The sequence below is a fragment of the Phyllobates terribilis genome, unplaced genomic scaffold (genome assembly GCF_046119375.1).
Source record: "Phyllobates terribilis strain yellow unplaced genomic scaffold, ASM4611937v1 Scaffold_3__8_contigs__length_932513732, whole genome shotgun sequence".
In the NCBI taxonomy this organism is placed as follows: Eukaryota; Metazoa; Chordata; class Amphibia; order Anura; family Dendrobatidae; genus Phyllobates; species Phyllobates terribilis.
In genome coordinates this window covers 848,852,524-848,880,364 of record NW_027362763.1, presented here as the reverse complement: position 1 = coordinate 848,880,364, position 27,841 = coordinate 848,852,524, and the positions used below count along the sequence as shown (strand labels likewise).

Here is a 27,841-nt window from a genome sequence, read left to right as displayed (position 1 = left end):
TCCCAATACTAACACAGGAGATGACAGTTTGTGCTCATAAAAATCTATGGAGAATTGTAATTTCAGCGCTGGGGTCCTGGGTTTAAATCCCACCAAGGACAACATCTGCAAGGAGTTTGTATGTTCTCCCCATGTTTGCGTGGGTTTCCTCCGGGTTCTCCGGTTTCCTCCCACACTCCAAAGACATCCTGATAGGGAATGTAGATTGTGAGCCCCAATGGGGACAGTGATGATAATGTCTGTGAAGGGCTCCGGAATTAATGGCACTGTATAAGTGAGTAAAATAAATAAATAAACTGTCATCTTAGGAGAACTTGCAGCAGAATGTCTGTCTGCCTCTAGTTCCTTCCTTTTCCTTTTCCCCCTCCCCTATCCATAGAATCTTTTGAGCACCAACTGTCATCTCCTATCTCAGTAATAGGAAAGCCTTTATTCTCTGAATACTGATTTTACAAATTTATGAAATAAAAATAACAGTTACTCTATAACTAACTATCTGTAGGCACCATGAAGTCAGTAGTCTATAAATGGGACTCTTAAATTATCCTAATGGATAGACAAGGAACTGTTTGGGTTAACAAATGTCCTTTTTCCGCAGTCTTCTGTTAGATTTAGACAATCATGCAGCTAATATAGAATATTCCATTAATAAACAACTAGGAATTTACAAATACAGACAATGGTATAATATCTATACTGAATTGTTAGATGTACTCATAGTAATCATTGGCATCATAGTAGTTTTCAGAAGTCCTATTACAGAAATTTCTCAAATCTTCTAATATTCACATTACACAGAAACAAAAGAAAAGTGCAGGCTAAAAATCCCTTTATTGTGTGCATACCCGCATCAACAATATCACCCCTTCCAATATACCCACATGTCGCCATGCTTGTTACAATGCCATTCTGAGTCATGATTTCTCTACCGCCTGCATCTTGGGCATTTTAATATATGAGTGGAAACAGGGTAAAAAAGACGTGATAATATTTTGGAAGTCTTGAAAAGACATTTCTGCTTTTATTACATAAGCTGAAGAGGGAATAGTAAGAGCATTAAGTATGAAAAAAATAAATATAATTCTTTGAAAGAGCATAATACAGCGAACAGCGCTCCAACGAAAATCATGTCATAGTAATACTTTTCATGTAATATTCTGCAGAGTGACATTCTAGTCGATCTATCATAGCCTGGTTTATACTATGAATCAACCAAGCTCCGGGATTAGGAGGTATATACTTTGGCCTGCATGCCTTATAAAACAAAGGATACACCCCAGGTCTGTTAATACCAAAGAGAACATACTCGTTCTGCTGTAATATTAAGAGGTCTAATATAAAATATACATTTTGAATTCTAGACATTTACACGGCCATGGCAATGTTAAGAATTATTATATATACTCGAGGGTTGATGGGGACATTTCAAGTTGTCACATTGAGGAACCCCGTCTAGTCTGTACATTCACAAAATAATCTAGGAGTCTTCTTGAAGCCATTTAGTGAACGTAGGACTGGAAGCTGTGTAGAACATACATCAGTGTTGTCAGGAAAGCAAAGATCTGGAACAAAGCATATTGTGAAATTAGTTTTTATATGTGAACTGTATGAGCAAAATATTTGGTTAAAGGGGTTGTCCGGCCTTGGGGTACAAGTCTGCAGTCACTCTATGTGACTGCAGACTTGTGAATTCTCACATTGTGCGCATTGCGAGCAGTGAGGATTCTCCGGTGCCAGAACAGGGAGCAGCAGGCACATAGCTGCAAGTATGTGATTTGCATACATGCAGACTTGTGCCGACTAGATGGGGGCAGCGTTGCTCAATGCAAGTGTATTGAGTGAGGCCAGAGGAGTCTAGTTGGAATGTGGTCGAAAGAATGCTTATTACATACAGTTATATGAAAAAGTTTGGGCACCCCTATTAATCTAAAGCTTAATGTTTTATAAAAATTGGTGTTTTTGCAACAGCTATTTCAGTTTGATATATGTAATAACTGTTGGACACAGTAATGTTTCTGCCTTGAAATGAGGTTTATTGTACTAACAGAAAATGTGCAATCTGCATTCAAACAAAATTTGACAGGTGCATAAGTATGGGCACCTCACCAGAAAAGTGACATTAATATTTAGTAGATCCTCCTTTTGCAAAAATAACAGCCTCTAGTCGCTTCCTGTAGCTTTTAATGATTTCCTGGATCCTGGATGAAGGTATTTTTGACCATTCCTCTTTACAAAACAATTCCAGTTCAGTTAAGTTTGATGGTCGCCGAGCATGGACAGCCCTCTTCAAATGATCCCACAGATGTTCAATGATATTCAGGTCTGGGGACTGGGATGGCCATTCCAGAACATTGTAATTGTTCCTCTGCATGAATGCCTGAGTAGATTTGGAGCGGTGTTTTGGATCATTGTCTTGCTGAAAGATCCATCCCCTGTGTAACTTCAACTTTGTCACTGATTCTTGAACATTATTGTCAAGAATCTGCTGATACTGAGTGGAATCCATGCGTCCCTCAACTTTAACAAGATTCCCGGTGCCGGCATTGGCCACACAGCCCCAAAGCATGATGGAACCTCCACCAAATTTTACTGTGGGTAGCAAGTGTTTTTCTTGGAATGCTGTGTTTTTTTTGCCGCCATGCATAACGCCTTTTTGTATGACCAAACAACTCAATCTTGGTTTCATCAGTCCACAGGACCTTCTTCCAAAAAGAAATTGGCTTCTCCAAATGTGCTTTTGCATACCTCAGCTGACTCTGTTTGTGGCGTGCTTGCAGAAACGGCTTCTTTCGCATCACTCTCCCATACAGCTTCTCCTTGTGCAAAGTGCGTTGTATAGTTGACCGATGCACAGTGACACCATCTGCAGCAAGTTGATGCTGCAGCTCTCTGGAGGTGGTCTGAGGATTGTCCTTGACTGATCTCACCATTCTTCTTCTCTGCCTTTCTGATGTTTTTCTTGGCCTGCCACTTCTGGCCCTAACAAGAACTGTCCCTGTGTTCTTCCATTTCCTTACTATGTTCCTCACAGTGGAAACTGACAGGTTAAATCTCTGAGACAGCTTTTTGTATCCTTCCCCTGAACAACTATGTTGAATAATCTTTGTTTTCAGATCATTTGACAGTTGTTTTGAGGAGCCCATGATGCCACTCTTCAGAGGAGATTCAAACAGGAGAACAACTTGCAAGTGGCCACTTTAGGTAGCTTTTCTCATGATTGCATACACCTGGCTATGAAGTTCAAAGCTCAATGAGGTTACAAAACCCAAAAACGTGCTTTAGTAAGTCAGTAAAAAGTAGGTAGGAGTATTTAAAACAAGAAAATGATAAGGGTGCCCATACTTATGCACCTGTCAAGTTTTGTTTGAATGCAGATTGCACATTTTCTGTTAGTACAATAAACCTCATTTCAAGGCAGAAACATTACTGTGTCCAACAGTTATTACATATATCAAACGGAAATAGCTGTTGCAAAAACAGCAATTTTTATAAAACATTAAGCTTAAGATTAATAGGGGTGCCCAAACTTTTTCATATAACTGTACTTGCGGTCACATTCCGACTAGATGTGTCCAGCCTTGCTCAATTCACTTGCATTGAGTGAGGCTGTGCACGTTTAATTGTCACGTGACTCCATGTATGCATTCCAATGCTTGCGATCATGCTCCCGGCGCCGGTACTGGAGAATCCTGACAGCGTGCACTGTGAGCGCCGAGAGGATTGATAAGTCTGTAGTCACATAAATTGATTGCAGACTTGTACCCTATGGACAACTTCTTGAAATTTTATTCTAAACAGAATGCAGTTTAAGCAAGGGATCGCAGAGTATAGAGTATTTAATACTTAACTTTTATTAAACCATTTAAACCAAAAATGAATATATGTAGTACACCGAACAATGTAAAGATTAAACCTCAAGTTTACAGGGTGATGTTTATACCAGCCAAGGGTCAGGAGCAATGCCTATTTCTGATAAAATTAGCAGGCCGTTATTCTTAGTAGAACAAATAAGGGCACCACTAATGTTATTGTCCTAACAATTCTAGAGCTTTGTATTTAGTCGTCCATATCAGCTTCTGTACCCAAGTTTTCTTTACTAAACTCAATGTCCTAAATAAGACAGATAGCATTTGAGGCTATAATGGTACGATATTTTTGTTTCCCATTCATAGAAGACTTAATAACGGTGCAGACACAGTACAAACAATACTGAACTATTGAGACACTATGTCCTAAAAAGGACAATTCATATTAGCATCCCCACAGCAGTATTTAGGTCACATATGTCAAACTCTGGCCCACGGGCTAAATCTGGACCGCAGGGTGAGCATATTTGGCCCACCACGCCGGGCGGGTCCCCTGAGTATATTAGACCCATGATGTCCAGCATCACACTTTCAATTAAGATACCGTTACAGTAAAAAGCAATGATAGAGGAGGGAGCATCAGCTCATGTTCTCTCTCCCATCATTCCCTCTCTGTGTCTGACGTCTCAGCAATGCGCCAGCTATACTGAGATGTGCAGAGGATCTGAAGACATCATGAAGAGACCGGAGCAGCGGGAGAACAGGCAGAGGTGAGTATTTTTTTTTTTTTTTTAAATGTGGGTCCTATTATACTGTATGGAGGACTATGTGAGGTGCATTATACTGTATGGAGGACTATGTGAGGTGCATTATACTGTATGGAGGACTATGTGGGGCCATTATACTGTATGAAGCACTATGTGAGGCCATTATACTATATGGAGGACTATGTGAGGTGCATTATACTGTATGGAGGACTATGTGGGGCCATTATACTGTATGAAGCACTATGTGAGGCCATTATACTATATGGAGGACTATGTGAGGTGCATTATACTATATGGAGGACTATGTGAGGTGCATTATACTGTATGGAGGACTATGTGAGGTGCATTATACTGTATGGAGGACTATGTGAGGTGCATTATACTGTATGGAGCACTATGTGAGGTGCATTATACTGTATGGAGGACTATGTGGGGCCATTATACTGTATGAAGCACTATGTGAGGCCATTATACTATATGGAGGACTATGTGAGGTGCATTATACTGTATGGAGGACTATGTGGGGCCATTATACTATATGGAGCACTATGTTGGGCCATTCTACTGTATGGAGAACTATGTGCGGTGCATTATACTGTATGGAGGACTATGTGGGGCCATTCTACTGTATGGAGAACTAGGTGGGGCCTATTATACTGTATGGAGCACTATGTGGGGCCATTATACTGAATGAAGCACTATGTGGGGCCTATTATACTGTATGAAGTACTATGTTGGGCTTATTATACTGTATGGGACACAATGTGGGGCATATTATTCAGTATGGAGCACTATGTGCAGTCATTACACTGTATGGAGCATTATGTTGGGGCATTATACTGTATGGAAGGCAATGCAGGGCCCCATTATACTGTATGGAGGACGATGTGGGGCCATTACACTGTATAGAGCACTTTCTGGCCATTATACTGTATGGAGCACTTTTTGGCCATTATACTGTATAGAGGGCTGTGTGGGGATTACATTTGGGGAATCATACTGCAATGGGGTCACCATTCTTTGCTGGGGGGGATTGAGGGAAGGGAGGTACAGAAGGGTCATCATACCGTGCGTGTGGAGAGTACTGTGGAGGAATTCACTGTGGGGGTATCATACTGTGTTTGGGGCCACTTTTCTAGACATCATACTTTGCCATCTTATTTTCAAGGTTTTTTAACCCTTTGTCATTACATATTTAAATTAGGTCATTGGGCCATATGTTTTTTACTTCTCTTAAATATTATATTATTCCAATATTTTATTCAAATAACTATTAATTAAAATGTACTTTGTTTGTGGGACAACCGCTTTAAGTTTCTTTCCATATGAAAAAGTTAATCGTTCATATTTTATGATAAGGAAAACCTTCCTCAATTATAGACATTTTTAAATAAATATCAAGGTTGGCCCGTAACTTTGTCCAAGCTTTTAATTTTGGCCCTCTGTGTTGTTTGAGTTTGGCATCCCTGATTTAGGTGGTGGATAATATTCTAACTGGTCAGGGGCACTTTAGAACTCACTATAGTTTGGGGTACATAGCAGCATCAGAGGATACCCTCTGTCACTTATAAATTTGCTGCAGTCAGCACAACAATACACCATTTTACTTTAGATTTAGGTCAACGCCAATCGGTAGGATACATGGCTATATATAATTCTGCCCCATTTGGTGGGATACATAGAACACACAGTTAATAATTAGCACCCCAAAAGGATGGTTTTGAATTTAGCGCCCTCAAAAGGACATTTGTTCATCTTACCCTATGAGAGCATTTCCAGCCCTATGTCCTGGTCAGGACCATAGATCTATTCAATTTTACCAGAAAAAGCACATAGCTCCTTACCTTTATTTGGTATAAACATTATCCTGTAAACTTAACTTGTAATCTTTATATTGTTTTGTGCACTACATATAAAGTCACTTGAGGTTTTAACGGTCTAACAAATGTTAATTATTAAATATTCTACGTTCTGAGATCCGTGGTTAGAAACGAGCAGCTTGCAGTGTGTTGTAATACATGCAGGCTGCAGAAGAACACAGGTTAGAAAATATATAATCAATGCCAGCTGCAGAAATGATCTAATTTTGAATTAATAATATTGAAAATTGTATAGTTGTTATTCAAGAAAATTGTTGGAACTTGTTTGCTATATTTTCTATGTGCAACCAATTCCCACCAATCAAAAATGATCTCTTTGCCTTTCTAGTCAAACTAATTAATTATTGTTGTAACTGCTAAAATAAGCCTAGGTATCATTGTCTATTATCGTACAAGTGTCATAAGAAATTAAAGGTGGAGTAAAAAATTGTGTTTGAGGCATAGCTGTCTACAAGTAAGATATAACTAACATCATCTTAAAGCATACTTACGGTAGCTGCAGCATTCAAGTGATAATATGTAATAGTGCACTGTCGGAATGGATCTAAGGCAGCTGGTATAAATGTATCACAATATATTGTAGCATTAGCTTGCAGGACGGCAGCACTGAGATAGAAAATTGCAGAAATTCCATGATAGATAACGTCCTAAGAAGCAAAGAAAAACAGTTTTATTACATGTATATACTCTAGTAGCATTAATAGTAATTTAGTTACTTGGCTAAGCCATAGTAGCAAATGACTATTTACATTAAAAGATATAAAAAAAACTATTTTCAATCCTTGGGATCCTTGTTGGCCAGTCTATACATTTTCACTATATTGTACATTATATAACATCAATGCAGTCCAAACTAGACAGAGCTTACACAATATATATGTACTAGCAACTAAGATTTTTTCTGTTTCACAGGGCACAGATTTGTATAATTCATGAAACATCACAGCTGACTTTGCAACATTTTACGGAACTACAAAAAAGAGAAGACTTTCTTACCACTAATCTCCATGTACCACAGTTGTTTCTGTGAAAACCAAAGACGTAGACCATCAGGAGCAGCAAAGAGAAGAAGAATGAAGATACAGAGACGTACATGACCCATCCCTGGCTTGTGTAATACCACACTCTAGTAGCGGCAACCAGGATCCAGACCCATGCGCCAAACATCTGCAAAAAAAAATAATTGCACCAGTAAGTACCTAAGATAGCATGGTCTATGGTTCATCGGATGGGAACCAACAAAAGACCATAGTACTTTGTTTTGTTACCACAGTTGTTATTTAGTAATGTTATGAAAGGAATCCGATTATGGTTGTATTTATGGATTTATTTTAGGCGTTAAAATCCTACAAAAAGACAGTTTATGCTTTTTTAGACTGATAAATACGATGTTCATTTCATGATCAATGAAGTAAAACAGATGACGCAAGCATGAAACTTTATCACCATACAAGAACTCTCTTATGGGTGTGAGAACTTGGTAAGGTGTGACTATAAATATTTCATGTAGGGTGTGCACCCAATGCTAAACAGGGATTAGAGCAGAATATTCACCTTTACTGTGCTGCTCTACTCAAGGCCAGGTAAAAAAAGAGTCCTAACTTACAACTCAACTTTCTCCTAATGCATTACCATACCTACAAAGCTAAATGTATATATGCTGCAGATATATCGAAGACCGGGGCTTTACTTTTTAATCGATTTTAACTATTAGTTAATGGCTGCAGTCCACACAATTTCATGTAACTGGAAAGAAGTTGTAGCGTGTTAAATAAAATCAGTAGAGAGTGCAACAGAAAAGTAGCAATCTAGTCATAGCCTAAGCTAAGAAAAAATTGACTACAGTGTAAGATATCTTCACGTAAAGTGAATCTGTCAGCAGGTTTTTGCTATGCAATCTGAGGACAGTTGCAGTAGGGGTTAAAACTGACAGATAAAACGGCTAAACACTGAATTCAGAGATGTGTCACTTATCAGGCTGTGTGCTGTTACTTCTAATGAAGGTTTTATCACTATGATATTATCATTGCTTTGACTAGCTGGCTCGTGAGCAGTTGTCTGACCACACCCCCTTCTGTGATAAGCAGCTCACTGTCAACAGACAATGTACATAGAGAGTCTGGAGTGGGCGGGGTTAGCTTTCTCAGCGCCGCTTCATGTTACATCTAAGAACTGTGATTGTGTCACAACTGCTGCACCCAGTAACCTAAGTGATACATCGCTGGATTCAGGGTCTCTTTTCCTACATAATGCTGGCTCTGAGATGAGGTAGCAAAAACCTCTTAAGAAATTCCCTTTAAAGAAGTTGTGCAGGCATTGTTCCCAAAATCTGACATTGGCAAAACTGCAGAGGCAACCCAGAGAATAATGCCAAGAGAGTATCGCGTCCGGGTCCTGTTCTAATTGATGGCTCATTCAATTGAATGTTGTTTCATGGAAGCATTAATTCTACTGAACAATACCCCCATAATATAGTACCAAGGAGGTACCATGCAATAGCTCATGGAGTATCTCTGTAGTATGAAACCAAAACAATTCTGTGTGCTACCGGACAGGTCCCTTAAATACAATTTTGGGCATAAGCCCAGCTATAGTTCATAGATAATAAATGGAATAAGAATATTTGGCTGATCTATTAACTCCTGTGATTACCCTTAAACCTACTTTTTATTTAATGAAAACCAGGGCAAAAGCATAGTTCCCTCATTGCCCACAAAAGTTAAAATTGCTTTACGAGCACATTCTAGACTAATTTCTTCAGAAAGTTCCCTGATTCTCATGCTATTAAACTTGTTTATTCACTTCCTTTCACTTCTTTCCTTTACTCTCTATCAGCATTCTTCCAGCACTATAGGAGTTGGAATTTCCTTTCCCTTACTTTACAGCATGCATCTGCCATTGCCAAATGGCTTGACTTCTTTGAACTAAAAGCCTGATTCTCTGTTATTCCTGCATGCATTTTTACATACAGGAGAGCAGGATTCACTACTTTCTGAAATCCATTTTTGATGCTAAAGACAGATTACATATTCCAAAACACAAGGGGCAGGCAGCAAGTTAGACAGGAGGAAGACACCTAGAGGTTGGTACTCTTGAGTCATTTATCACTCTGGAAACATAATTTTGCATTGGTATCAGATGAGCCTAAGTTTATAAAATATCATTGATTCTTAGAATTAAATTAAAAACACAAAAATGTAAAGATTTTAGTTATTGACAGGCAAATATGACGCCATCAACTCGGCTGTTCTTTTACTCACTGGCATGCATCAATGCCCTTTGTAAATGTCAGTTTCACATGTAGGTGTGTCTCATAATTCTTACATAATAAGTCATGTATACTACAGCAGAAAAAACGAACAGAACAAAATAGGCTGAAACACAGAAGGGAAATGAGAGCCGACCGCTTATCTTTATTTGCGCCCCTTGTTAGGCTATGTGCCCACGATGCAGAAATGAAGCAGAAATTTTCCTGAGCATTTCTGCATCTCCTTGGCAGAAAAACGCATGCATTTTTTACGCGGTTTTGCATGTGTATTTGCATGCGTATTTGCCAAGCGTTTTTCCAATGCATTGAATAGGCAAATACGCATGCAGAAACGCACAAGAATTGGTCATGTCCGTATTTTTTCTGCGACTAAAATCCACGCAGAAAAAATCCTGACCATGTGCACAGAACTTGCAGAACGTCATAGGAAGTCATGGGATAAGGTATGCAATGCGCTTCTGGAGCGTTTCTGCGCTGCAAATACACACTAAAAAACGCACCAAAAAAGCAGCGTGGGCACACAGCCTTACAGTGACATTGTTACTGAGTTTATGGATCATCAGGAGGTGAAGCAGCTGAGAGTCCGCAGCATTCCTGGACTGTTCAAACATGATCAGATTTCACTGAATGTTCATCAAGAAAACATTTAATACAACATAAAGGCCTGGGGTAACACTAAATGCTATCATTATACTTTATGTCTTAAAAATCCAAAAGTAGTGCCTCGGGGACCTGTGTAGATCAGGACAATGAAAATAAAAGGACCAATCACTAATATTAGGCACATTCGCTTGTGTATGGACGTGATCAATAAATTGTTCCGATCTGCTTGTGCTCTAGATGTCAATCCACCGGGTCATCACTGAAAGACTATAGTAAAAGTATATCTTTAATATTATATTCCACAACTAGAGGAGAGAATCACATTTTCTAAATGTCTTGGATCTGCAAAATTATCAAATAAGGCCTCATGCACACAGAACAGCTCTAGGTTCTGTGTACAGCTACTACTGTGTCCTTTGTCACACTGTTTTACTGTGACTTGCCATGGTTTTGTAGTTTTAACAAGCAGCACCTACAGTATGTTAGCTGCAGAACCATTAAAATTGTCAATAAAAGGATTCGTGCAGACGGCCATAATTGCAGTCCAAATATTATCTGTCAAAAAATCGGATCACACTCAGACCAATGTTATTCAATATGTCAGTGTCATTCAAATCTATGGGTCCATGGAAAAAATCGGACCGCACTTGGATGTCATCTAAGTGCAGTCCAATTTTCACCAACTGACAGAATGGAGAAGGTGGAGAACCTTTTTTTTATCCTCTTCACCTCTGAGAAAAACAGATCCCACTCCAATCAGACTCTGATTAAGCTCTGATCAGAGTGTGATTAGCAAAATAGTGTTATTCCTCATGTACATACACATGTCAGCTTTTTTCTGAAATCAACTGAAAATGCACTACACAATAAGGCCCCAATTCATCAAGACCAGTGATTGTCATGCTGGTCTTGTTGAGGGGGCATGCTGGAGTCAGACACTTCTGATTCATTAAAGGGGTTGTCTGCTACTCAAGAAACTCTTTTGAATCCCTATGTTTCCCCCCAATAAAATAATAATACTTATACTCACCTCTGGTGCCAGCGCTGTTCCAGCAGTGTCGGCCCTGGCTCTCCCAAGGATCGCTTGACATTGTTATGTCATGCGTTCACTACGGCCAATCAGCACTGGCTTCACTTCACTTTGGACAAATCAAGATATCTTGAAGAACTCACTTCCTCTGGATGTCAATAACATATGTAGAAGAAGAGAGTGAAGTCACCTCTAATTGGCTCCAGGGATTACATGACATAACAATGCCACGCAATTTCCAGGAGAGCCAGTGCCGAGACTACTGGTGCAGAGCTGGCACCAGAGGGTAGTATAACTTATCATTTTACTGGGGGGAAACATAGGGATTCATGTCTCTTAATGAATCAGAAGCGTCTGACGAGTGGCATGTGCCTCGCCACAAACATTACTCCAGTTAGAGACTGGAATAAGATTTCTGGCATAAGGAATGCCACAACGTGTCATGAATCAGAAGAACAGTGGTATCACGTCTCCACCACACCCCTGTACCACCACAGTTTCACCTATTTTGAAGGAGCTGGTAGAAACTTGAAGACATCAATAACTGCAAAAATTTTGCACGATTCTTTTGCGGTGTCGTAATCGCTTTGATGAATCGAGAACTTTTAATCTAGATTAAGCTCTTGATTAATCAGATCAAAAGTGTGAAGTGTCCTGGCTAAATGCCCATCCCCTCTGTTCTACGTGTCCAACCATGAGACACATACAGCTGTCACTCAGGGCAAAGGGGAGGCGTTAGGGAGCGCTCGGTGCAGAGAGGCTGGAAGACGTCACGTCCAGAAAGCGCCCAAAGTAGACTTGGAATTGTAGTGCCAAAGGGAATAATACTATGTTTTTTTTGGTCGTGAAAATACCATGACCATCAATTTAGGTATGGTCAAACTGATTAACCCTTCACTGATCTAACGCTTGGGGGAAAAAATGCTGACAGACAGCTTTTAAATAAATAACCCAGGGCATAAAGTAGCTATAAAGGGTGTCTCTGTTTAGAGCAGGGGTCTCAAACTCGGCTGGGTATATGGGCCGCACATGGAAAAAATTTGAATTTGGGGGGCCGCATTCTTTGTTCAATGTGACATTTTTAGTGATACCATTTTTTTTGTATACACCTTTTGAACATTTTTGCCGTGTTTATTTTTTTATGGCTTGGGTCGTTATGGATGTGGCGATAATAAACGTGCACTTTTTTGTGTTTACTTTAGTTTACATATAAAACAGCATTTTTAGTGCCCAATATTTTTTCATGCTTTATTTTATTTTTTATTTTTTTTACAATTTTATTTCCCCCAATTGGCCACATACAGTAATATTGTCTTACAATTAGCATCATATAGTAATAATGGAAAACATCTTGTAGTAATGTTCCCCATCCAAGTCCCCATCTTGTACTAATGTGCCCCATCCAGGTCCCCATCCTGTGGCTATGTGCCCCATCCAGGTCCCCATCCTGTGGCAACGTTCCCCATCCTGGCGCCCATCTTGTACTAATGTGCCTCATCCAGGTCCCCATCTTGGGGCTATGTGCCCCATCCAGGTCCCCATCCTGTGGCAATGTGCCCCATCCAGGTCCCCATCTTGTGGCTATGTGCCCCATCCAGGTCCCCATCTTGTGGCTATGTGCCCCATCCAGGTCCCCATCTTGTGGCTATGTGCCCCATCCAGGTCCCCATCCTGTGGCTATGTGCCCCATCCAGGTCCCCATCCTGTGGCAATGTGCCCCATCCAGGTCCCCTCTTGTGGCTATGTGCCCCATCCAGGTCCACATCTTGAGGCTCTGTGCCCCATCCAGGTCCCCTCTTGTGGCTCTGTGCCCCATCCAGGTCCACATCTTGAGGCTCTGTGCCCCATCCAGGTCCCCTCTTGTGGCTATGTGCCCCATCCAGGTCCACATCTTGAGGCTCTGTGCCCCATCCAGGTCCCCTCTTGTGGCTATGTGCCCCATCCAGGTCCCCTCTTGTGGCTATGTGCCCCATCCAGGTCCCCTCTTGTGGCTATGTGCCCCATCCAGGTCCCCTCTTGTGGCTATGTGCCCCATCCAGGTCCCCTCTTGTGGCTATGTGCCCCATCCAGGTCCCCTCTTTTGGCTCTGTGCCCCCTGTGCTGTTCTTCACACACATAAAATAGAAAAAAAAAAAGATGATTCTCACCTGTCCTCCGTTCCCTCGGCGGCCTTCCTGCAGATGTGGCCCGCAGGCACCACAGAGTCCGACCCCTTGACGATCCCGACCTGGTCCAGGAGGAGCCGCCGACAGCAGCGCTGCATTGCCGCACAGAGACTGTCTCCCAGCACAGCATTTTCAATGTCAGCCGCCGGCCAATCAGAGGCCAGCAGCTGACATCTGCATATGGCAATGACGTCATACTCGCTGCGCCGACACGCAGATATCAGCTGCTGGCCTCTGATTGGCCAGCGGCTGGCATTGGAAATGCAGTGCTGGGAGACTGTCTCTGTGCGGCAATGCAGCGCTGCTGTCGGCGGCTCCTCCTGGACCAGGTCGGGATCGTCAAGGGGTCTGTGCCTGCGGGCCGCATAAAGCAGCCTCAGGGGCCGCATGCGGCCCGCGGGCCGCGTGTTTGAGACCCCTGGTTTAGAGGATCCAGCACATCTACGTTTTACCCAGAAAATACATTTTTTCTATTGACAATATGTAATGTTAGCAGGATATCATGTATATAATCAGTGGACTTAATCTGGAAAGTGGACAATCCTATTAAAGGGGTGTCCTGTATTAATGGTCCCAAGGTGATGCAAAATTTGAAGAAAAAAAAACTATACTTACCTACCAGACTGGATACTCAGTTCCTCCGCTCTAAGCTCAATATTCCCTGTTGGAGTAGAACAACAATGTTTCTTCTACTCAAATGGAAATATGAATGCTGCAGCCGATCAGTGACTGCTGATTAGCTGCAGCGGTTGTGTGCCAATATTTATGAAGGGAATAGCGGGAGACAGAGCAGGGAACAGAGGAGCATCGCTGGTCTGGAAGGTAAGTATATATTTTTTTATTTATCCAGTGCCCTTGGGCAATTAATAAGAGGGTGTCCAGTAGTAACAACACCTTAAATCTTTATTCTACCTGTATTTGACATAATTGTATTCACAACAAATATGTTGGTATTTTTGCTTATGTCAACAACTGTTATAAATCCACTGGAACTGCAAATATGTGACATAAGGAGGAAAGAATCAGATCAGTGCATTCTAGAAAAGAGGGTGTTACACCCAAAACACAATAGATCAGTGCTGGACACATTCCTTTAAATCAATTCATTTTTCATTTAACACTTGACCAAAAACAAAGTATGTGGCATATGGGATGACACGAAGATGTGCAAAAGGGTGGATAAGATACTCATAGTACAAACACGAAATAAGAAGTGAGTCATTGTTATCACCACGATGGAAGCAGGCTTGTAATAACAGGTGCAATATTACTTTAGCATATTACTAATTAACATGTAATTAATCAGTTAAGACAGTAAAGTACATAGTAAAGTTTGCTGACTGCTTCAATGTATTGTATTTATGTATTTATCATCTATGACTTTACATTACATCAATAGAGACTTTACAATAAAGCAAAAATTGGCTTAATATAATATTTTACAGTATATTACTGGTCACGAGCCTGTAGTGACAGGAAAACTATGTAGGTGGAAGAGTAAGAGGCTACAATCTAGCCTAGGGAAAGAAAACTCTGGCTGCAATATTTTTGACGATTGAAGGATAAGCTATCTACATATGGAGCAAGGTATAGAAATGATGAGACAAGTAAATATGCATATATCACCAGCTAATGTTGTCAGCACAATTTTTAATGTAAAGTAAAGACATGGCTGTAGTGGTACTGTAGTACAGATTACATTGATACCTTTGGTGAATAAATCCACTTTGTTGTTCTTTAATCATCATTTGAAGTTTTCTGCTGATTAGATTTCGGTGCACAGGGGCTGGACTGTACACGGGGTCTTCTCCTCCCTGTCTGTGATTCCCCTCCACCTGCCTCTGATCATTCAATGACCCTCCTCCTCTGTATGAAATCTCAGCAGTGACCTGTAATTCAATGACCGGAGGCAGGTGAAGGGGCCGGGGAATCACAGACAGCGGGGAGAAGACCCCGTGTACAGTCCGGCCCCTGTGCACCGAAATCTAATCAGCAGAAAACTTCAAATGGTGATTAAAGAAGTACAACAAAGCAGATTTCTCCACCAAAGGTATCAATGTAATCAGTATTACAGCACCATTACAGCCATGTCTTTATTTAACCCTTTAAACAAGCACACTCCGGTACTCGCCGAGTAGTTTCGGCGTGCTCAGCTTTTAAGCATCGCGGCTGCATGTGTCGCAGCTGTTAGACAGCTGTGACACATGCATGGATTGCCTAAAAACAGGCAATCCATGCATGTGTCACAGTTTTCTAATGGCCGCGACACATGCAGCCGCGGCGGTTCAAACAGAGAAGCTGAGCACGCCGAAACTACTCTGTGAGAACCTGAGCATGCTCGTTTAAAGGCTTCACTCATCACTTGCCATCTGTTTCATGGGCTGGACAAAAAAGTTGTGCAAACCTAAAAAAGTGATTAAATAGCAACTGGATTGCAATCATACTGAAGATATCTTAGGACATCTGCTATCTTTTAAATGAACGGATTCTGTATTGGATAATTTTATTTCTTGTTATGACATCCCAAAATGGATCCAAAAGCAGAACTAAATATTGGACATGTGAACATAGCTTTATAAAATTATTATGACATGAATTTTCAAACTACATATACAGCAACTTCATCAGGCCTAAAAGAGCTGCTTACTAATGTATCTAATGTATGTTATATACATTGTGAAATCTTTTGTCAAATTCAACTTAAATAGCTGTGGACTTGTCTAAGTGAAAGAAAACAAGGTCCCAACAAGAGTAGTTCATTGACACAATGGAAAGGATTGTCAAACTCAAGAAAGTTAATGGCAAAAGATGTTGGTTGTTTGCTGTCAGGAGCGTGTCAAATTTGTTGCAAGTATAAACAATGTAAATGTTATGATAGAAGATCAGTCAGACAAAAAAAGATGTCAAAGTGTCAGAATAGAAAACTCAAATTGGCTGAATGAAATAGAATTGACATATAGAAAAGCCAAGTGAAAACCAGGACTTAATTTGCCTTTACACCACTCAATTATGTGGCATGAAACCACAGCGAATGACAAATATTTCCCAATCGGCGGTTGTCTAATTGCCTTTTTACACAGGCAGACCACTCCTTAGATGAATGATTTGCAATAGATTGCTCGGTGCCCATAGGTTTCCATTATTCTCGGCAGCGCAAGTCCTGTATACACTATACACTATGCAGCACAAAACATCATTTCACCTGACAAATGTCAAGAGATTGGCAACCTGTTTACACTGCACAATTATTATGAAGATAGTATTCTTACAGGGCCAGCGTAAGAAATATGGGGGGTAAAAAACTGGGCAATTGCCCAGGGCCCTCACCCCCATAAGCTCCCTGTGTGATTACAAGCAGAAACTTTTGGTGTGTTGACTCCAATATTTAGTATTATCATTGTAGTCTCTTCAGTTCCCAGCTGAGCAACACTTTTGCGCTCACATCTTATGCTGTTGTTAAACATAATCTATCACTTCCTGGGAAACATCATGAGATAAATAGAATCCAAAATATTTCCCCTTCTCAAATATTTATAATTAAAGTTAAAAAAACACTGAACTAATTCAGTAATAAAAGCCATGTCCCTTAAAGATCAATAAGCTGAAGTCATGGTCTCTAATATTTCACTATATTGACAGCTGTTCCTGCCTCTGAGCTGGGAGACTCCACCTTGTGAGGGGACTATGTGAAAACACATGGAAGATCTGTGTGTCCTTCCTAATTGAAGTGATGATACATGAAGCAATGTAAGATGGATTCCTGTGTATTATTATGAAGCAGCAGGAGGTGCAGGAAGCTAGAAGAAACAGTTACAAAGATAAAACCTGTCACAGCTCCTTAGTGAGTGTATTGTAGGCTGTGTGTGTAGTGAGAGACTCAGATAAACCCTTTAGAAGGAGATACTGCCTCTTCTAGTAAATTAACCCATTAAAACAGTTATTTTGTCTTATAGTAGATTAAGCCTTTAAAATCAACCCTGTCCTCCTTTTGCAGATTAATCCAGTTAAAGCAACAGTTTTTCCTTCTTCATTTAGACTGCATAATACACAGGAACATCCTTTTACATGGCTGTTAAATAACAATATTGTGTACGAACTAAAGGTCAGACTCCTTGTGGGAAATAAGGAAAATGTTCACAACATTTGTGTTTTACCGATTCACAGCATATTGATATGTAATTCTTTACCATATTTGTACTTCCCTTATAGCAAAATAAAAGCAGGTGAATCAATTATTTTATTACATTCTATAGAGCAGCAATTCTACAAAGTGGCAAAACAGGCCAAATATTGTAAGTTCTGAAGAAAAGGCACCATACACTGTTCAGATGATGTATAGAATCACTCTGATAAAATAAAATGAAAGAAAAACCTTTGTCTCTGTAATACTGAGGAAGATCATCTGATTCATTAATGAAAAGTCTTATAATAGAATTTTCTGTCGCTTTGTGTTTTTCTCAGAAGTGATAAGTCCTCTTTAAGTATTTAAAGGGAACTTGTCACCAGTTTTTTTCATGTATGAACCAATACCACCACCTTCCTTAGCGCCCGTGCTGCATTCCAGAAAGTTGTATATTATGTCCTGACTCCCCTGTAGATCTCAAAAAAAAGCTTCTGAAGTGCTTCAGCAAGGTATGTAAATTCGAACAGTTCGATCCGATGGGCGTCATTGCAGCAGCGTCTGTCCCTCCTCTCCCCTGCTAAACGCTGTCCTCTTGCTGTGATTCATGGGGATGACGTGTCCTGCGTCATCCACAAGGCCGATCGAAATCTTGCGCCTGCACAGGGACATCTCCGGCTCGCGCAGGTGGACTTTGCTCTGATCTACTGTGGACAGAGCCCGAAACCTAACCACATGTGTGCTGGAACATATCTCTCCGGCTCCTGCATGCCAGAACCATTTCGCCCATATTGTTTTGTTCCGTGCCGCCGGAATTAAACTTGATGGTATTGGTTCATACATGAAGAAGCTGGTGACAGGTTCCCGTTAATGGTCACATACACCTAAACATGAGCAGTTAAGTGTACTTAGGCAAAACTTTCTTGCACTCCAGATCACTCTCACACAGGCCCGGTGATGACGATTGTGCCTATTCCCAGATAAGTCTTTCTACAACCATTTAAGGCATCGAACATCTATTCATAATAAGAAAAATAATGCTAGATTTATCCAAATACATGAACCACAGTGAAAAATTATCTTCAAGGCAAATATAATTCTAAAAAGTACATGTCATTAAATATACGTTACAATCTGCTGTATAATTTTCTGAAGATGTACTATAAGAATCTTATATCAACGCCTTTTATACATTTATAAGCCAAGAATTGTACCATAGAAAATTATTCATTGAAATGCAATAATCTAGTAGATGGAAATCTGCCTTCCATTAGTTTAGAAATAATGGCATATCTAGTATTACATTAATGCTCAACCGGTAACCAGATGATTAAACAAGGTACACTGACTATGCGCACAGGAGAATTAAAATGCAGAATCCCCCTTAAAAAGCGCCCGATAAAATGAACATAATGCACAGCAATGTGAAATTGATATTGGTGTGTACATGTTCAGTCTTATGTCACTTCTCTAAACCACTTCTGGATTCGGAAATCTTGAACTGGTTAAAAGAAATGACATGAGCATACTTCACAGTATAGAGTAAGATGCCAGTGCAAGCAAAAACACCACCACACCACGACAGGAAAACGAAGCCAAGCTGCTTCCTAAAGGAAGTTGTCTATCACCCCCAAAACTTAAATGAAACCATTTATCCATTGTTATAGGGGACTTAGCCCCAATAAAAATCATACTTTTAATATACATTTTACTTATTTCTATTTACATAATACTGTTGTATTGGATACGTAAATGATGGGTCAGTGTATTAGTTTATTTTTCAAATAGAAGAATTCTTCCCAGAATTTTCTTTACTAAAGTCATTGAACTTGCAAATATGAAGCTGATCGCTCACATTGAGATATCCCACCAGAACCAATAGTTGGAAATACCTGTCCAGTGATGTTGGCATTATTTATTACCCCTGCTGGGATCAGCCATTTTCCTTTTATAATTATTCCATTAGTCCAACATTATGTGATCATCTCAATCACTCTATAACTCATCCCGCAGTTTCCGGTAGTTTTATGTAGTCAGTGGTGGTCAACCAGTTGCCCTATTACCCAGCAATATTGGAGAAATTAATACAGTTATTCTGATTTGCTGATTGAACAGTTATGTACTAATAAAAATGTATACATTTAGTGAAAGCCCAAGAAATATATTGAGGATCAAATCAGTGGAAGCTAAGAAATGTCTGAATACAATTGCAACACCCTAAAAGAATAGCGCATTAGAAGGGAAAATATTTATAGATATAATTTTGTGTCATTTTTGTTTTTAGAGGAATTTTTTTTTTTTTAAATGTTAAAATTAGTTCAGATATTTCTTTCCTTGCTGATATATTATGCACTGTTCACACAAGCCTGCCAAAAAATTACACCCAAAATTCCAGTAACACACCCATTATTGTCATTTGTCTTGTTCATTCTCCTGTTCTTGAAAAACTGGCTGAGAATATATGAGAATAATTATAGGACAAGAAAGAAAAATTACAGAAAACAAGAACAATTCAACACATTGGGAAAGTTAACTTCAATGTCTAGTTATTGAGAATTTTTCACTTTAAGATCGTTGAGTTCACTAGTGGATTGTACCACCACCCCAGTTTTTTCAGTTCAATGTTATTTACATCACTTCTATCCACCTAATGTTTAAAAGGTAAAATGTGAATGGGTGGACATGATGTATACAAAGCCCATCATAAGCTCAAGGGTTACCAAAGTAAGAGGACCACATACTTGGCCATCACAAGAGCTTTCTGTTGCCTAACACTAGATCTATAAAAAGCATTTATTCATGGCCATTGGTAATATTTGGCTCTATGCAGACTTTTTTTTTTTTTTGCGATGTATGCTGTAGCATAGCTGTCAAACATATCCATATGGCCCCAAGAATTTAGGATATTCCTAAAGAATGTCCTCTTGGCATTCAGATTAGCCTTGTGTGCATCGGAGAATCTTTTTTTTTATAGGAAAGTGTAGTATTTTGTGCTTTTGTATATAAAGGAATATGGTATAAAAAAAAATAGATACCCAGTACATACATATTTTCCAATATATTACATTACTTGAATCATAGGTAAATACTGGGGGAACAGAGAATGGTCTGAACTGAGTCCATCAACAACAGTATCAGAAATACATATTTGACTTCCTGCACAATCTAGGCATTTTCAAAGGCAATTATCAATCTAATATATGTAAGATCTGCTGGGGCTTCCATTTTTGGCAAATCTACAAAGTTTTTAGACTTTCAATGTAAAAATTAGAAGTTAAAAAAGTCTCTTGCCGATGCCACTATCTATACCATTAAAAGTGCAAGGCAGATCAGCAATAATAGCACTTCGTAAGTATAGCTATTTCTGAATCCGTGTCCTTTCCCTAGGGTGTGAGACACAAGGTGTGTCACCAAATGTCTCAACTAAGGTGTGCTCATCTTACTAGGGAGAACAAAGTGCGGGCCAGCCTGAAAATATGAATACAGCTAAATGTCAGCAAATCAATCATTTATGGATTTTGCAGCCTATTCTGTGATATAGTTGATATGTGTGACTGTAATACACTCGATGCTATCAAACATGCCAGGGAGCCATCTTTTTATGTTGCTACTGTTGTTTATATAGCGATTTCATTAAAACATTTAAGAAACACTGTGCTAAAAAAGGTGCTAATTATTGGTAATGTTGCGGCCGACTACTGGGTAGATTACGATCCTGCCAATAAAAAGTTCAATTCACTAAACATAATGTAGTTATTATCTTGAATTACAGGAAAGTACCAAATACATTTGAAAAAAGTTAGTAGCAATATGTATACGGGATGGCGTCCCTGTGTAGCCATCTGCAGTTAATAATAACAGCGGGATCTTAAAGGGAACCTGTGAGAAACTTTAAATCCCCAAATCATAGGATTTTAAAAGAAAAGCTAACCGATCCCTTATGACTTCAAAGTGCTGCTCTAAATGCGAGAAAAAAAGATTTTAAATTGTGTCTGTAAGTGCATTGATGCACTTACAGCTTCTTAGCCTCCACTGTACTTCCTATCTAGCAGCACCTTCCTCTGGCCCCTTGACAGGTGAGTGGCTGGCTACCAGAGCAAAGACCCGTCAATCAGCCAGAGAAGAACGCTGGAGGTGGGGAAACACAGCGTGAGGCTGAGAAGCTAGAAGTGCATCGTCACACCCCAATGCACTTACAGACACAACTTCAAAACATGATTTTTTTTGCTACTAGAGAAGTGCTTTGGGTTCATAAAGGGATCACATGGCTTATCTTTTAAAGAGCTACACAATCATATCTCTACTTCTATTGTTAATTTTACGAGAGAAGGTGTTTAAAAACCTTCACATGAAAAATAAATGAGGGAGGGGCACTGACAAACAAAGATGTTTGAAGTATGAAGGGGTGGGGTTGGTAAGGTATGCAGTACCCCAGACGATCTCGGTGACAAATAGTTGTTTTCCAGCTCCATTCAAAAACATTTCTTTTGTGTTGTCATTATCTTTAGATGCATCATCATTTTTGTAGACCAGATCTTGCACCACCACCACAACCTAAACATGTCAGCGATTACTCGTTATAGTTCAGTAGAAAAAGAAAGCCTCTCTAAAGCCAAAGATCACATCGCTATTTGGTATTTAGCAATCTAGTCTTTCATTGCTGAGGTCATGGCTTCCTGTCTTTGTCCAGCCCAATCAAAAGCACTGATACGATGCCAAGATAAATACACAACCTCGCTGGCACTGCTTATTACACTGACAACACGAAATCACCTGGAGGATCAGACCGATATGTTGTCACTGGAAACCAATAATAGTGAAGTTACAAGATGCCTAAGATTTATGGAGGTTATGTTGAGAATGAAGAGCAGGAATTATTTTGCAATGTGATATCATAGTATTATTTGTTCTCTTATCACGTGGGAGGCGTTATTTAAAAGAATTTCGTCAAATTGAATATGTAATTTGATTTGTAGGCATGGGTTATAGAGTTGAGATGCTGAGCATCAAGATTAGTATGTGGGAAAAGACTCATTTACATTTCTATTCACTCGGTGAAGAAGTCCATCAGTAACATAAGTGTACAATTGAATAAATGTGCATACAGAGATAATTGTCAATCAGAAACTAGGACCCACCCACTGGACTCTTAAGCTTGAAATGAGCATGAAATAAAATAAAATAAAAAATAACAATAATAATTGTACAAACATAATCTTTTATCATAAAACTATATATTTATCTGCTCCACATGCCCTGCTTTATAAGATGCTCCCCACAGATGGATAACGTCCTCGACGTGAGAGGCTCCTTTTAAAGAGTATTGGCACACATTTACTCATTTCATGTGGATGCTATCACCATCGACGTGTAACATAAAGTATAAATTTCTCAAACCCCAAATTTCTCAGATCTAATTAACTTTTTTTTATTAATTAGAGAAAAAAAGTGAAGTCAGCTGATAATAACCAATGAAAATGTGTTGATGTCACAGTAGGTGACATGACTAGACACGGTATAAGAATGACAGTATCTTAATCATACCGCCTAACAATCCACTCCAGGTAACAACTTCTGTTAAATCAAGACTTAATATGCTCAATTAACATGCAATTGTCTGTAGTTATATACCAACTATTTGAAATTGTAACTACAGAACGTATGTAGACATATTTTCTCTCTCTCTAGCAGAGGTTAATAAAAAAAAAACATAAATACAAACAACATTGAATAAAAAAAAATCAAAAGGCTTTCAGTTTTGATACGTGGTCCCTTCCTTTACAATATTCACCTAATAGTCACTATGATCAATCTTTTTTAAATCAGTTTTTGAGGAAGATTGTTCATTCGTTTTGCACAACTATAATGGGAAATATGGAGTGAAATATTTATGGCCGCATTGTCAGATCGACCTGCAGATTGTTCATTCAATGGTTTTTAAATCATCAACCTATCTCTTTCTAATGTGCATGGCGACCTCAACCTATGAAGTTCTTCTCAATAATGGAATACTAAACTATTAAGGACTTTTTACAACCACACATTTTTAAGACTGACTATATTTAAGTAAAAAAAAACACATCATTCTATGTTACAATTTATCCCATACTGGGTCTATCAACAGTCGTTACAAGTTACTGTATTTATCAGATGCTGAAATCAAGTTCTTATGTGTCAGCTAGGACAAATGTTTCTGTCTTTTTTGACTTAATGACTACAGATTACTTCCCTATATGCGTTATAAGACTTTCTAAATAAAATATCTTTTCTTAAGACATCCTTCGATTCTATAGAAACTCTTTCTTAGAAGAAATGGACAGTGCCACATAAGGTGATGCTGTGACATCCATTGTCAGGTCAGCTTACTGCTGGCCAAAGCACGGTGAGCAATTAATGGATATTTTAACTATTACCAATATATTGTCCCAACCCTAAATTACAGTTTTCCAAATTAATTTCCACCTAAGCTTTTTTCTTCTTGGTTGACAGGTGTTGATGGCAATGTCAACTTAATACTATTCTGACTGAAGATGAAAACCCGGCTCATATGAGAAGACAAGGATATGACCGGGAGTTTCCAGTAGAAAATTGGTGAAAGTTTAGTACCTGTAGTCATTAGCTTATGAAGCTACTACAGAAAAGAGGGTCAGTGAAAAAGTGGATGTGTGTTTAATTACTTTGTTACGTGTTCCTATGATGAATGCAAAAAAACATGTAAAAGTGTAAAAATCAAAACAGCTAAATATATGGTATGTGGATACCAACTATTTGCTTGATGCCCGAAATAACAGGTGAGTCATTTCTGCTTAATGAGTTGCATCCATGGGCAAAACCAAATAATGACACTTAGAGAAAAAAATGTATCTTGTACTGACTGCTTACAACCTGAAGAGTACGCTGTGGTATATATATATATATATATATATATATATATATATGTATATATATATATATATATATATATATATATATATATATATATATATATTGGATTGTGTATATATACATATATATATACACAATCCAATGATTCGTAGACACCTTAGCTGTATCAAAACTACTAAGGTCTTCAACTAGCATTTATCAATTAAATCCCCTAATACTGTAAATAGTATGTTATTCTCAATATGTCTATTGAAAACTGTAGCCACTTGAGTGATAAAAATGTTTACAAGACTTCATCGTCCAAACTTAACTTCCACCTCTGTTTCGAAAACTGGTGTCTTTTATTAGACATACCGATTCCTTTTTGGATCAATAGATATGTCTTGATCACCATCAAATCATCCCACCTTGCCTCAAGAACACATTGGTAATCCAACCAGATTGTCATCATTCCTGGTTGGATCTTTGCCCTTCCTACCTCTCCATCCACATCCTTGCCCATATATCTCCCGCCTATACTTTTTCAATTTCTGTACACCACAAATATAAGGCAAGCAAACTACTCAATCAATATATTCTAATAGCTATAACAGTTGTAAATGCTGTTTTCTTAATCTATTCCTATTTGTATTTTTTTTCTTTTCTTTTATTATTCCATTGCCAGTACTGGATCGTGCTGTAGATGGACATTTGACTTCTAAATTTAAGATAAAAATCCTTACGTGAACCTCTTACTATATTTTGTGTTTCTTAAAATCCACCACTGAAGTTAATACAAATGAAGTTTCCGATAATATTTAGTACATTTTCTGATCCAGTAAGTCTAGTAGATATATATACAGTTATATGAAAAAGTTTGGGCACCCCTATTAATCTTAAGCTTATTGTTTTATAAAAATTGGTGTTTTTGCGACAGCTATTTCAGTTTGATATATGTAATAACTGTTGGACACAGTAATGTTTCTGCCTTGAAATGAGGTTTATTGTACTAACAGAAAATGTGCAATCTGCGTTCAAAGAAAATTTGACAGGTGCATAAGTATGGGCACCTCACCAGAAAAGTGACATTAATATTTAGTAGATCCTCCTTTTGCAAAAATAACAGCCTCTAGTTGCTTCCTGTAGCTTTTAATGAGCTCCTGGGTCCTGGATGAAGGTATTTTTGACCATTCCTCTTTACAAAACAATTCCAGTTCAGTTAAGTTTGATGGTCGCCGAGCATGGACAGCCCTCTTCAAATGATCCCACAGATGTTCAATGATATTCAGGTCTGGGGACTGGGATGGCCATTCCAGAACATTGTAATTGTTCCTCTGCCTGAATGCCTGAGTAGATTTGGAGCGGTGTTTTGGATCATTGTCTTGCTGAAAGATCCATCCCCTGTGTAACTTCAACTTTATCACTGATTCTTGAACATTATTGTCAAGAATCTGCTGATACTGAGTGGAATCCATGCGTCCCTCAACTTTAACAAGATTCCCGGTGCCGGCATTGGCCACACAGCCCCAAAGCATGATGGAACCTCCACCAAATTTTACTGTGGGTAACAAGTGTTTTTCTTGGAATGCTGTGTTTTTTTGCCGCCATGCATAACGCCTTTTTGTATGACCAAACAACTCAATCTTGGTTTCATCAGTCCACAGGACCTTCTTCCAAAAAGAAATTGGCTTCTCCAAATGTGCTTTTGCATACCTCAGCCGACTCTGTTTGTGGCGTGCTTGCAGAAACGGCTTCTTTCGCATCACTCTCCCATACAGCTTCTCCTTGTGCGAAGTACGTTGTATAGTTGACCGATGCACAGTGACACCATCTGCAGCAAGTTGATGCTGCAGCTCTCTGGAGGTGGTCTGAGGATTGTCCTTGACTGATCTCACCATTCTTCTTCTCTGCCTTTCTGATGTTTTTCTTGGTCTGCCACTTCTGGCCTTAACAAGAACTGTCCCAGTGTTCTTCCATTTCCTTACTATGTTCCTCACAGTGGAAACTGACAGGTTAAATCTCTGAGACAGCTTTTTGTATCCTTCCCCTGAACAACTATGTTGAATAATCTTTGTTTTCAGATCATTTGACAGTTGTTTTGAGGAGCCCATGATGCCACTCTTCAGAGGAGATTCAAACAGGAGAACAACTTGCAAGTGGCCACTTTAAGTAGCTTTTCTCATGATTGCATACACCTGGCTATGAAGTTCAAAGCTCAATGAGGTTACAAAACCAAGAAAAGTGCTTTAGTAAGTCAGAAAAAGTAGGTAGGAGTATTTAAAACAAGAAAATGATAAGGGTGCCCATACTTATGCACCTGTCAAATTTTGTTTGAATGCAGATTGCACATTTTCTGTTAGTACAATAAACCTCATTTCAAGGCAGAAACATTACAGTGTCCAACAGTTATTACATATATCACACTGAAATAGCTGTTGCAAAAACACCAATTTTTATAAAACATTAAGCTTAAGATTAATAGGGGTGCCCAAACTTTTTCATAGAACTGTATATATATATATATATATATATATATATATATACATACAGGTGACAGGCAGTCACATCAGCACCTGTAAAGTATCACAGCAAAACTTTTTCACTATTGGATAGTAAGGTATAAAAGGAAACTTTGAGTATAGACTTGTTTAGGCTTGCTGAGAATTTAGTTCTTACCAAGAATTTAGAAGAAAATTCAAGGCACAGTAAAACTAGAATAACTTACCAGTTCAGGGATTATAAATGCATACGGAAGCGTTCTGAAAACCCCAAGTCCATAGGGAATATCTGGTACTTCGCAGCTGGACGGCATTTGAATTCCTTGTGATGCCATTTTACTCCTAAATTCACCGTGCTATGTACGGAGGTGTCTGCCGTGTCTCTCACCTGGCTATCTGTGCACCTAACATATCAATCTGTTAGGTTTAAGATGTTATACTACGGAGGGACACACCTACACCGACGTACTAGATTGAAAAACCAGTTTTGTACCTCTCAGGCCCATCGAGATAACAAGGGCATGGTGATCTGTGGTTAATCTGTCAGGCAAGGAATGATTATGAAATATGCAATTAAATTATGACTTTAATAAATGGCATTTCTATAGAGCAAATATTTAAGGAATTATTCTGAGGATCTAGTAATAGAATGGTAGAAAACAAATTATTGCTCATTTGACATTACAGTATAATGATAAATGAATATATAATAATATCTTTAGGGTAATAACCAAAGATGAAAATTAAACTAAGAATTTTCAGACATTACAAAAATGGAAATCATAGTTTTGGATATGAAAGGGAAATTCTTATAATTTCATGTATTGACAGATCAATAGG

The 27,841-nt window shown here is 38.9% G+C and overlaps 1 protein-coding gene across 1 annotated transcript; it reads right to left on the bottom strand.

The window, feature by feature from the left end:
• Window positions 1-990: 990 nt before the first annotated feature.
• Window positions 991-27,440, bottom strand: MALL (mal, T cell differentiation protein like). The gene is made up of 4 exons (XM_073672535.1): window positions 27,229-27,440; window positions 7,450-7,620; window positions 6,945-7,100; window positions 991-1,562 (listed from the first exon to the last, which is right to left on the bottom strand). Exons 1-4 carry the CDS (start codon window positions 27,334-27,336, stop codon window positions 1,500-1,502), a joined length of 498 nt encoding a protein of 165 aa, XP_073528636.1. The 5' UTR covers window positions 27,337-27,440; the 3' UTR covers window positions 991-1,499.
• Window positions 27,441-27,841: the final 401 nt, after the last annotated feature.